The sequence below is a fragment of the Ischnura elegans genome, chromosome 11, assembly GCF_921293095.1.
Source record: "Ischnura elegans chromosome 11, ioIscEleg1.1, whole genome shotgun sequence".
NCBI lineage: Eukaryota > Metazoa > Arthropoda > Insecta > Odonata > Coenagrionidae > Ischnura > Ischnura elegans.
In genome coordinates, this window is record NC_060256.1 from 55823420 (window position 1) to 55835484 (window position 12065).

At 41.8% G+C, this 12065-nt stretch overlaps 2 protein-coding genes across 2 annotated transcripts in view; one reads left to right on the forward strand and one right to left on the reverse strand.

Moving 5' to 3' along the window:
• Positions 1–11581, forward strand: part of LOC124168226 — a 32266-nt gene extending 20685 nt beyond the window's left edge. The window contains exons 7-9 of the mRNA XM_046546364.1: positions 5997–6172; positions 7585–7765; positions 11168–11581. Of these exons, the coding sequence (XP_046402320.1) occupies positions 5997–6172; positions 7585–7765; positions 11168–11394 (584 nt within the window). The 3' untranslated portion in view covers positions 11395–11581. The remainder of the gene's footprint in view (positions 1–5996; positions 6173–7584; positions 7766–11167) is intronic.
• On the reverse strand, positions 2289–4163 carry LOC124168227. The gene is made up of 2 exons (XM_046546365.1): positions 2549–4163; positions 2289–2379 (listed from the first exon to the last, which is right to left on the reverse strand). The coding sequence occupies exon 1, from the start codon at positions 3869–3871 to the stop codon at positions 2633–2635; it is 1239 nt and encodes a 412-aa protein (XP_046402321.1). The 5' UTR covers positions 3872–4163; the 3' UTR covers positions 2289–2379; positions 2549–2632.
• Positions 11582–12065: the final 484 nt, after the last annotated feature.

The window sequence follows — 12065 nt, forward strand, 5'->3', positions numbered from 1 at the left end:
AAATTTCCTCTGTCGTACCACATACCTAGATTTCTCAATCTGTATAACGTGGCTCTTGCATGAACCTCTACTTCCACATAAAGTGGGGGAAGGTTCAGCAGAGTTTCCATCGCCAAGGTTGGAGTCGTCCTCATTGCTCCTGTAATGCCCATACAGGCCATTCTTTGTAGGTGGTTAAGCTTGTTCCTAACAGTAATTTGTTTGGTCTTTTTCCACCATACAATTGAGCAGTGGAGGAAACTAGGTTTCACCACTACATTGTATAGCCAACTAATGGCTTTGGGTTGAAGGCCCCATGATTTACCAAGGGCTCTTCTACATGTCCATAATGAGGCACATGCTTTTTTGAGTTTGCTATCCATGTGCTCTCTCCAGTTGAGCTTGGAATCTAGAGTGACTCCAAGATATTTGACCGATGAGGACGGTGTTAGTCTCTTTCCCAAGAGGTAGGGGGAAGTGAATCCCTCTCTCTTCCTTTTCTTAGTGAAGAGAACAAGATTGGTCTTCTCTGGATTAACAGAGAGTCCTGTTTCGGAACACCACTGGGCTGTTTTGTCCAGGGCTTTCTGCAAAAGCTCACATACTGTGTCTAGGAATCTGCCTGAAACCAAGATCACGATATCATCAGCGTATCCTTGTGTGAATACACCGGTATTGTGGAGGTTTGACAGCAGACTGTCGACTACCATATTCCACAGTAATGGGGACAACACCCCACCCTGTGGACACCCTCTTGTCACAGTCACCGTCAGCGAGCTCCCTCCAAGACGGGCGGTAACAGATCTTTGCTCAAGCATGTATCTGATCCATCTCACAATGTGTGTATGGATTCCATGCCTGTCCGCTGCCAGGCAGATTTGTTCAAAGGATGTATTGTTGAAGGCTCCTTCTATATCTAGAAACGCTCCAAACCCATACAAACCATGTTCCAGTACGTTCTCTATCCTACAGACTAGGTTGTGGAGTGCAGTTTCCACAGACCTGCCCTTCTGGTAGGCGTGCTGATGTGGATGCAGAGGATGGTCCCTAAGAGGACCATCTCTGTCAACTATCTTCTCCAGCGTTTTCAGCAGGAAAGACATTAGGCTAATGCCCCTAAATGAGCTAGCCAAAGTGTAGTCCGTCTTCCCTGGTTTTGGGATAAAGACAACTTTGGTAGCTCTCCACTTCTTTGGGATATACCCATATGCAAGACAGGAGCGGAATATCCTTACCATAGGGAGTAATACCAGCTCCTGTCCCTCTTGTAAAAGTGCCGGGAAAATTCCATCTTCGCCGGCCGATTTGTAAGGGCTAAAACTCATTATAGCCCATCTAGTTACTTCATATTTAACGATGCTGGAGGCCAGTCTCCAGTCCGTCACAGCCGGACGGGTGGGAGGCTTCCATTGTTGCATCTCCTCCGACTCTTTGGAGCCTGGAAAGTGAGTCTCCAACAGAAGTTTTAATGCTTCCTTGTCAGAAGACGTATATTCTCCCGAGGGAAGCAAAAGAGACCCTACTCCGGCTTCCGGGTCTTTTGCAATGATTTTATGAAATCTTGAGAGTTGTGGAACTGACTCCACATTCTCGCAAAAGCGCCTCCAAGACTTCTTTTTTGAGCTTTTGATCGCTGATTTGTACCTACGTTGGGTGTCCTTAAAGGTTTCCCAATCTTGCGGCAACCTGGTTCTCTTTGCTTTATTAAAGAGTTTTCTTGTCTCCTTTCGGAGACTTTCTAACTCTGCTCCCCACCAGGGTGGATTACCACTCTCTTTCCTGGTTCTTAACGGGCAGCTGACCTCGTAAGAGGTGATGATGCACTTCTGCAGATGTTCCGCAGCAGCATCAATCTCCTCCACTTTGTTGAATTTGTTAGGAATAGTCTGTGACAGGCTATCCCTTAAATAGTCTCGGTACATTACCCAGTTCGTGCTCCTAGGATTCCGGTATGTGGTTCGCTTTTCAGCGGCGAGCATAAGTGTGAAGAGAATATGCCTGTGGTCTGACAGTGAGACCTCGTTGGATACTCTCCATTCACCCACTGAACTTACCAGTGTATTGGTGCAAAAAGTAATGTCTAGCACCTCCTCCCTCAAACTGTTTGAGAATGTGGGTAAGGAGCCCCTGTTGAGCACCTGGAGGTTAGTTGTCATGAGGTATTCCACTAGGGCTCTGCCTCTATCGTTGGAGTCACTGCTCCCCCACACAAAATGATGTGAGTTAGCATCACACCCCACTAGTAATTCTAGACCATTAGATCTGCAATAACTTACCAACCTCTCCAACTCCGCAGTCGGCGGCAGGTCCGGAGAGTCATATGGTAGGTAGGAGGAACAGGTAACAATCCTCCTTATGTTGGCACCAGTCCCCAGAGTCAGCAGGACTGCCGTCTGGTCCCTGGAGGTAAATTGTGGTAAGAGCATGGCTCTCAACCCATTAACAAAGACACATGTCCTTGGTCTATCAGCATTGGTGCAATGAAACATTTTACCAGATGTTGTACTCAAGCCTCTGACCCTACCTTGGAAAGCCCATGGTTCTTGGATCAGAGCAACATTGACCTTACCTTCATAAAGGATCCTTTGCAGGACCCCTGAGGCGGCCTTGGAGTGTTGGAGATTGGCCTGGAGCATAGTGATGCCTGCCATGACTATTTCTCCACTCCCTCCTTGCTGGTTGAGGCAGCTTCTTCATCAGGGGGTTTCGGTTTATCCGTCCCCCCTGCAGTCCCCAGGAAAGCAACCTCAACTTTGCTAAGGCCGATATGCCTTTGAAAGTTGGGGCCCGATATGATGTCGGCAGATGGCTCATCGACACCCAAGATGAAACGGGTGCCCTTTGCAAGCACCTGCCTGTCATACGTCCTCCAAAGGCTGATGTTGAGCCCAGGATTGACGCGTTTAAGTCGCTCTTGAAGAGGCTTGACCTCTGGCCTGCTGTGTCCTGGGACCCAGACCATCAGTCTCCTCCTCTTTATGAGGGTGTCCGCCTCAACACACTTACAGACGATCCCTTCTACAGGTCCCATCTGTTCCGTGGCGGTCACCAGCCACGACGCTGATAGATCGTTGCAGCAGGCAACCTCCATGGCACCATTGATGAGCCTGGTGCCCATAAAAATCGGGAGCTCCTGGCCCTCTGGGACAGCGTCCCAGAGTTTTTCCAGTCGCCCCTCGATCTCCGCAATCCATTCCTCCGTCACCACCCCTGTCGGGTAGTTATGAGGAACGATGGCCATCCTCTTGAGGTCCTTGGTGACCTCAGCATATGAGGGTTTAACCCTCTTATTGTCTCTCGCCTCGCCGGAAGGAGTGTCGCCAGGGGTTCGGCTCCGTTTTGCCGCGGCCTTCGGGGTCTCCGCACCAACCACACCCCGCTCGGGGCCCCTGCTGGGTACATTGTCCCCAGCAGTACACCCTTTCGCAGGGGGGGGCGCAGATCCTCCGGCAGCCTTAGCAGCCCTTTGCCTCTCCCTCTTCCGCAACCTCTTATTCCTCTTGGCGGAAATCTTGCTCTCTGTGAAGAGCCTTCTCATGTCAGAGGCCACACTCCCTAAGGTGGAAGCACCGGAGTCGGACTCCACTGTCATGGGAGTATGAGGCATCTCTTTCAGTGTTGACTCCGAGGAGTCTGATAATAAGCCCTCCTCCTCCCCCGAGGGGTTGGAAGTAGGGCCAACTTTGGTGGGGATCCCCGAAGGGCCCCCTTTTGTCAGGGCGGTTGAGTTGCTCCCGTCTCGATCCCCACAGGGGCTCATCAACAGGGCCTCCTCCTCCTGCCCAGATAGAGACAGAGACCGCCTTGCGGCAGCCTCCGATGAGGTTTTAGATTTTTGTTTGATATCCATGAAAATCCCACGAGTAGCTAGGGAAATAAAGGTCCTGCCCATACAGAGCCCCGCATGTATGAGTAAGGCTAAATAAAACCGGAGGTCGCCTGGTTTCCGGAGTCGCCCCTGCTAGAGACTTCTCACCCTCCGCCCCACCTCACGTGGTCACCTTGGCGCAGGGGCCCACCGTAGTGAAGGGAGCAGTTTATCGACCAGCCAGGTCTAGATCCGTCATGTTCTGCGAAAACCAGGGGCACCTCGTGGAGGATGTGGCTCTACACCACGCATGACGGTCTTGGCAGGCAGCAAGTCCAAAGGCCCGCTAGCCTGCCCTAGGATCACTTATCCTTCGCCCCCACGGTCTTGTATACTTTGGCCCTGAATCGTTCGGGCATTCGACAGTCGCACAATACGCCAGTCACTTCGCGCCATTTCAGCCATGTTGCATTAATTCGAGCTCATGTGTTGGCGGTTGTGCTTCCATCGTTGCTGATGATAGAGCCCAAATATTTAAATTTCTCGACCTTTTCAAGGTCCTCACCGTCGATGCTGATCGTGCCATCGGTTTGAGGTCCACACTCCATGTACTCAGTCTTCTTGATGTTTAATCGCAACCCATAGTTGTCGAGTCGTACCTTCCATGGTTGAGTTCGCTGCTGTAATTAGGGTCATCCTAGCCTAGCCTAGTCAATTAGCCTAGTATCAATCACTCTTTCGAATATTTTCATGGCGTGGTATAAAAGCCGGATCGGGCGGTAGTTGGAGCATTCTGCGACGTCGCCTGTAACCTTCCAGATGGGCACAGACACAGGGAAGATGTTGTAAAAATATTACCGAAGCCCTCTGTCGGCCGTCGAGGAAAGTTAACATTTTGCCTATCTTTCTCGGGGTAAAACTTAAAATAAACAAATAAATACTCAATGCTCAATTGGTTGAAGACCATGAGTTTTACTTCATTTTGCTTTTTTATATTAATAACGTAAATTACATTAGAGAAGAAATTCTTTGTTCATTACAATCTAGTTTGTACTCAGATTTGTTGTCATGTGCAAGATTTATAATTTTTTAATTTTTTTATTTATTCAGCTTTTATGCACACTAGATATTTTAAATACACTTTTGAATTAATGTATAACAGTTGAATACTGTTACTAGCATTAAAAAAACACATTAAACAACAATTCCATACTGTGCCATAATTAACCAAAAAACGCGGAAAAAAATCTACTTACATTGCCTAAGATAAAAGTTGATTTCTCAAGAATGGTTAAACATAATTTGGTACTTTAAAAAGCAATGTACAGCTGAATTTCTGGGCAAATCGCACCTACCCCATGTGCCGCGTAATGTATAAATATATTGCACATCAGCCATGGGACGCACTTGCCCCATGTACGGGGTAAGTGCGATCCCTCTACAAGATTGTACATAAAAATTTATAAAATTACCACTTTACAGAGAGAGGATTTTTAATCTAATTATCATTTTCAGTGATTCACATACATATTATACATTGAATCTCCTGTTTTTAGCTAGCCTAGAAAATTTTCCTAGGCTAGTTAAAGTTGATGTATGCTATTTATGGGTCGCACTTACCCCACCTTACCTTACCATTATGTAATGTTTGACTTTAATTGAATTTGTGCCATAGGCAACCTATGCCACACATCTTTCAGGTGGCTTGCTAGATACTACGTGCACTAAGATAGACAAAAATGGGCAGATATTATGGCTACTGAATAATTTGCGACATCGATAATCAGATCACACACTTCGGTCATGATAAAGATAATACTTATGTTTGCAAATTTTTCGCAAACAGACATGCATAATGAATCTTCGTAACCTATTTGTAACCTATTCGTAAAATTGAAAATCATTAACACATATTCTGTATGATTTTTCTGATCACTCACCGCTATTGTTACTCATGTTCTTCTGATGCTTTAACTTTGTATATATTTTGAGAATTCCCAGAAACCTCAGTGTTTATGTATTACCCCATGCTAAACCCACACTGCCATGTTATTTTTTGTTATCTTGTCACCGCGATATAAAATGTCCGGTTTAAACTAAAATTGAGTTCCTTTTCACCAACCTTTCAAAAGGTTCTTTATCATTTGGATTACTAATTTATTTTATAGACTAAACACTGACAGTTAACTCTTTTCTTTTATCATTTCAGTCCTTGAAAGTGGTGATTTGGACTCTTGTGATGGCATTTTCATAATTGTGTCATCACATGGCAATGAAAATCTCACAGTGTATACTTATGATGGTGAATTCACAATAGACTTCATTCGGGGTGAACTTGCTAAATGTGCAAAGTTAAAGGATAAACCTAAGGTCATAATAGGCGATGTAAGTATTAATAAATTTTACTCATTTATGACCTGGATTATGATTTCACTATTTTATTCACATATTCTATTTTTAAGGTGAAAATTGGAAAGATAGCAGGAGGTTTTTCCAAATTTTCCTATTTTTTCCAGTTTGTTAGTGTAGCAATTGATAAAAATACACTTTTAATGCACTGTTATTGGACATTGTACGATAAAATATATTAGACTTGCCATGTTTTTCTGTGGTGAGGTATGAGTTCATATTCAAATTGATTGGATTTCCTAATAACTTAATTGAAATTTTAATATTAAAACTAGAATTGGAGTCAAAATTACTCCTTTCATTGTGAGTTAAATCTAACAGTAAATGTGTTTTGAATTTGTATGATAAAGGACTGAGTCCACACTTGAGTACTTTTATCATTTGGCCCCTTTATCTTTTTCTATATATATCTATATTGCTTGCAGCCAAAGGGGTAATTTTGAATTTGACTATTTCATGCAAGAATTCCTTATTTACCTCCAACTCAAATTAGAATACATAGAAGCATACATAGAAAACGTACATTGTAGGCTTTAACTGCATTAATCATGACACAAGAGGAACAACCTGTTCAATTCTGTACCACTAGCATGTAAATATTGTCATCAGGAGGAAAGTCTTTGCCGAGGGAGGAGAGGGGGTGGAAGGGAAGTCTCTAGTAAGTGGTGTAGGCCGTACCTCAGTGGTGCCGCGGTGCGGGGTGGCGCCCTGGGGGGTGGATTGCATTACAATGGACGATATCTCCTAAACACTTAGAGATAGGTCAAAACAAACAGAAAATCGGCCGTAAAGGGCTTTGCTTTTACATTTTACATAGGAAAAGCACTTTTTCTGCTCCAAAAAACTCAATTGAAGGTCCTCAGTACTTACCCAGTGAGAAATGGGTGGTGGAATCCACGTGGAACCCACGTGGAGAATTAACGTGGATACCACGTGTTTTTGGTCGTGGAATCAACGTGGAACCCACGTGGAAATTTGGTGGAAAAATTAAAACAGCAGTTGGTGCTGTCCTAAAACCATTAAAACCTCAACCACTCTATATCTAAACCTTCTATATATGTGTCTACGATTTTTCATGTGCTCTCATGGCTGCCTTTCCACGAATTATATAAAAATAGAATGTGCGATACATTTTCACATAACTAGCGTGGTTTCAGGATGATAAATGACGCAATGTCACCAGAGAGTTAAGTTCCACAAATTAGAAATTCTGTTTAACATTTTATGCTAATCACCACAAATCCACTTGAAATCAATGTGGATTCCACGTGGGTCCAACCACTCAATATCCACCACCACCAAATATCCACCACTCAACGTGGATTCCACGTGGGTTCCACGTGGATTCCACCACCCATTTCTCACTGGGTTGATTTTTTGCCTTTCAGGCTTGCCGTGGAGGGGATCAAGAAAAAAGTGTGTCCTGCAATGAGGTAGGACACACTCTTCACACAAAAGATCCTAGAGATGCGACTGAAGGCCAAAAATCTGGCACTACAGCTGGGATGTATATGAACTGTTGCAGCATAGATATGGATGACATCATAATAGCTTTGGCGGCTGTTGAAGGTAGGTTAGCACATGTAGGTCAACTCTTCTGATTTTGGATTTTCTTCCAATATCGATCATAGACTGGATACCATTTCCTTGGCTATCCTAAAACCCTGCAAGCGCAGATTGGTCTTTTGCTGCTTCATTGTCACCAAAATGACAGCTATTATTGGGTCAAGGTTTGACATACGGATGACAAATTGACATTAAGCACCCAGCAAAACACCATCAATTTTAGGGTAAAAGTCATCAATGAATCCGAAATCCTATGGTTAAAGTTGTATAAAAAGTTTTTGGACCACAACTTTTTGTCCAATAGTATTTGGCCCAAAAATTTGTATGCAACAGGGTGGTGTCTCCCATGAAGCATCTCACTTGGGCCAAAAGATGGAAAACAAACGAAGGACAATATTAATAACAAGCAATCATGGATATATTGATTGTAAACAAACATTAGATCTTCTAATGAGGAGGATCAGCATTTTTTAGCAATTGAAATGGTCTGCACTGGCCTCTCAAAATTTAAAGATGTAAAATAAAGGAAGAGGAGCAGTGGTTGCCTTGGCCAGTGGGGTAGCCAGGAATTTCATTCAGGGCAAGGGTGGAAAATTTTTGAAGAAACAGGGTACCAAGTAGAGGGTATTAAACTAATTTTTTTAAAACACTTTTAATAATAAAAAAAACTTCATTTGTCAATGAAATCTTTTGTGAATTCATGATTTTTCAACACATATTTTGTTTTCTTTTGTGAACGAAATAAATTGTGTTTCTGTATTTCAAGAGGGGAAGGGGGGTATGGACCTCCTCCCTTGCTATGCCACTGGCCTCGGCTAGAAAGAAGAGATGAAGGTGTCGGAAGAGGGTTGTTAACCATGTTGGAGAAGGAGTTGGTTGCCAATGATCCCAAAAATTATTAAAATTACTGGAAGATGAGCAAAGATGTTTTCATTTCCCTTCTCAGCAAGGTTGAGGGCAGAATAAAATGCCAGGATACAAACATGAGGAAAGGTCATCCCGTATGGCAAACTTTATTGATAAACTATGTACTACATAGGTAGTAGTTGTGATAATGTTGTGAATAGGCCACTGTAGTGTTGTAAACATTCATTGAAGTTAGCAGCAGATGTCCTTTGGCAATGATGTTCTGTGTGGGTTATTAGTGGGAGTGTTGGTAGCAATTATAAAAGGTTTGCCATTAACTCTCAGCATAAAACAACCTTCCTCTTCCATGTAAACTATATACCTACGTAGTGCTATCTATCAGAGTCCAAAACAAAGGCAGGGGTCAAATCCAGGAGAGTAGAGAGGCCTATGAAAGAGCAGGGGTCGATACCAAGACATTAGTCAAAATCAGCGCAATGGTCACAATAAAACCGCACCTAATATAACGCTCAATAGGGTGGATTCCTATTATTTTTTTATTGCCTAAATCGAAAGATTATTACTCCTGGAGTATGCATTTCACGCTCTTAGATTTTCGAAGGACGATATCTATTTTTCGCAATTAAACGAAAAGTGAAAATTTTCAAGCGCACGAAAACCTGATGGCTAAGTAGAAATGATGGGAAAAGTCTGTGAGACGTATTTCTGTTTCCCGCTGTCGCCCTGTGAGGTGATCCTTAGGCGAGGCTTGAGCATTCATACGACGCAGGCTGCTAGCAGGTAGCGCTTGGCTTAAATATGGATTATTACTACCTTATCAAACGAAGGAAACTTTCCGACCTTAGACAAGTTTAATTAGTGATTATTAAGACATGTTTCCTTGAGCTCTGTGACTCATGCATGCATTGGCAATCTCAGACGACGTAAAAATCCTATCCTCTCGTATAGAAACAAGGTCCCTGTGATGTCTTGTGGAGTGGCATCGCATGGGCGCCAATCTGGCCTTTTTCAAATGAGGATAAAATTGACCATTGACATTCGTTTAGACCGGTATTTCTAAAACCAAATAATTAGCATATTATGAAAACCCTAATGATGGGTAACGAATCGCAATCAATGCATTTCGTTTTCTTTGATGAAGGAAACTACCCTATACTCGAGGCTCCAACAACGATTTGAAACACTGCTACCAAGCAAACGGCAATTACATACCTACTACTGTTGTCAGTGGCAGTTCCACGTGTCAGTGAAAATCTTGAATATAGTGAATAATTATAATATTAATTATTCTTAATATTTTATAATTATTAATGCGAGAGGATTTTAAGATTTCCTTATACTATTTAATACTCAGGCATGAGAGATCCGACTTGATACATTTCTTTGCTTCCAATCATGTAACTCTATGTATTATATCTTACTACATGCATAACTATACATTATATCATAGCATAATAAATTATTGTGCAACCCTAGTAAAGATATCTATAGGAATTTTTTCTTATAGGAATTTAACAATTGGAAATATTATAGGAAACTTGTATGTTTCTTATAAGATGTATAAAATTTTAAAATCCTATAGTATTTTCCAAAACACTTTGGGAAACCAATGGAGGTGTTTTTTATGTTGTAGTTTCATCTTTGAAGTATCAAATTACAACATGAAAAAGAAGGCATAGGGACACCTAGCAAAGAATGACAAAGGGATATTTGGTACCTAACGCATCCTGTCACACATTGCATCCTCATTGCATCCACTTCACATATAGATGCATTATGGACTGTGCTGGCTGGGCAATTTGAGAAATGAGGTAGGGATGGTTTACTAGTGCTTTACCTGGTGGTGAACAAGACAGGTGTGTTGCCAGCAATTTGGTGGAGCAAATACTGATGTATTTCTCGGTGGTGAATAATGGATGAGGTAATTTTCTCCATATGCGACATTATGGAGTTCAATGAAGACTTCAAGAGGCCCTTCATTGAGGGCTATGAAGTGGAACGTTTGGCAGCAATTACAGTATTTGTCTCATACTAGTTTGTACAATTATAAACGCCACACTTTTTTTGCTCGTGAAATAATCCCTCCACGATTTTCTGTTTTAACGCTATTGATATTCGGCTAAGAGAGTTATACTGGCATAGTGCTGGCTGGTTATCATTTCACAGGAACAAACGTACTAAAGCAACTAATCATCTCTATTCGGCCATGATACCTAATTTAGTGCTGCCACCTGGATTTCATTCCAGATGCAAATACAGAGAGCAGTACAGTACTTGCTCCCACCTTCAGATGCATTTAACTCGCTCTGATTCAAAAACATTTTGGCTGTAAAGTGAAGCTTATATAGGAGTCAGAAAAGAGTGTCTTCAGGAATCCATTGTAGCTTCTAATGACTCCATTAAGAAATGGTCTCTCTCTACTGAATTTCTATTGATGAAAAATCAATTTTATGGCTGCAGGATCTTGATAGGCTAATAGAATTTCATCTTTTAACATTTAATTTGACTTTAGAGATTCTTATTTATTTTTCTTTGCAGGAAAAATAGCCATACCCACTCCTGAACATGGATCTATTTTCATTTATCATCTATGCCAGATGATAAGAGAGTATAACAAATTAGATTTCCTGTCAATCCTTACATTAACTATGAATAAAGTTTCCATAAGGGGGACTGCTGGTAAGCAGCAAGTCACATTCACCTCTGGTTTGCGGAAACTGTTGTACTTCCCCAAATGTGAAGAGCAAATAATGGAATATGAGTAATCCATCAACCATCCATAATTTCTGATGAAAAGATTAAGAATTTTTGTTGTGGATCAGTTAGTTTTTCGGGCACGAATAGTGATGAGTAGTATAAGGGATTTTGATGACTCATATACACCTCTGGGCAGTGGCATAATTATGGGGGAAGGGAGGGATGAAGGTTTTAGAAAATCCCACCCCAAAATATTCAAAGTAAAAAAAAATATTCATAAAACATCATTACTTCTTGTTTTAAACGAAATAATTACATGTATTAGCTTTAACTTGCCCTCTCCAATTTATTCATATTGGTAACTCTCTGTCATAAATGTTAAATGTATTCTTGATTTTCTAAAATACATTCATGTTATAAAGCAAAATTTCTTTTGCTACTAGTGTTGTGGTGTGCTCCCCCAAAGTAAAGTCTTCCTCATGCCACTGCTCAAGGAAAACCTTGAAAGCATGGAGGGCAAGGGAATTTCACTTGACTGGAAAATAATTAAATGACATGAAAATTTAAAATAAATCGGTAAAAGCAAAATTTGTTTTTAAGTCAACTGTTAATATTTGCCCGTTTTTTTATGCATGCATGTAGGTGCATATGATTATCTTTGATATTTGAACATTATTTACAACAGGGCACGCAGTGAGAAATGTTGAGATATCAATGACAATTCTATGGACCAACATAC

Excerpts from the sequence above, each read along its gene's own strand:
- LOC124168227 (XM_046546365.1), bottom strand. The coding sequence starts at position 3,871 with ATGGGCAGGACCTTTATTTCCCTAGCTACTCGTGGGATTTTCATGGAT.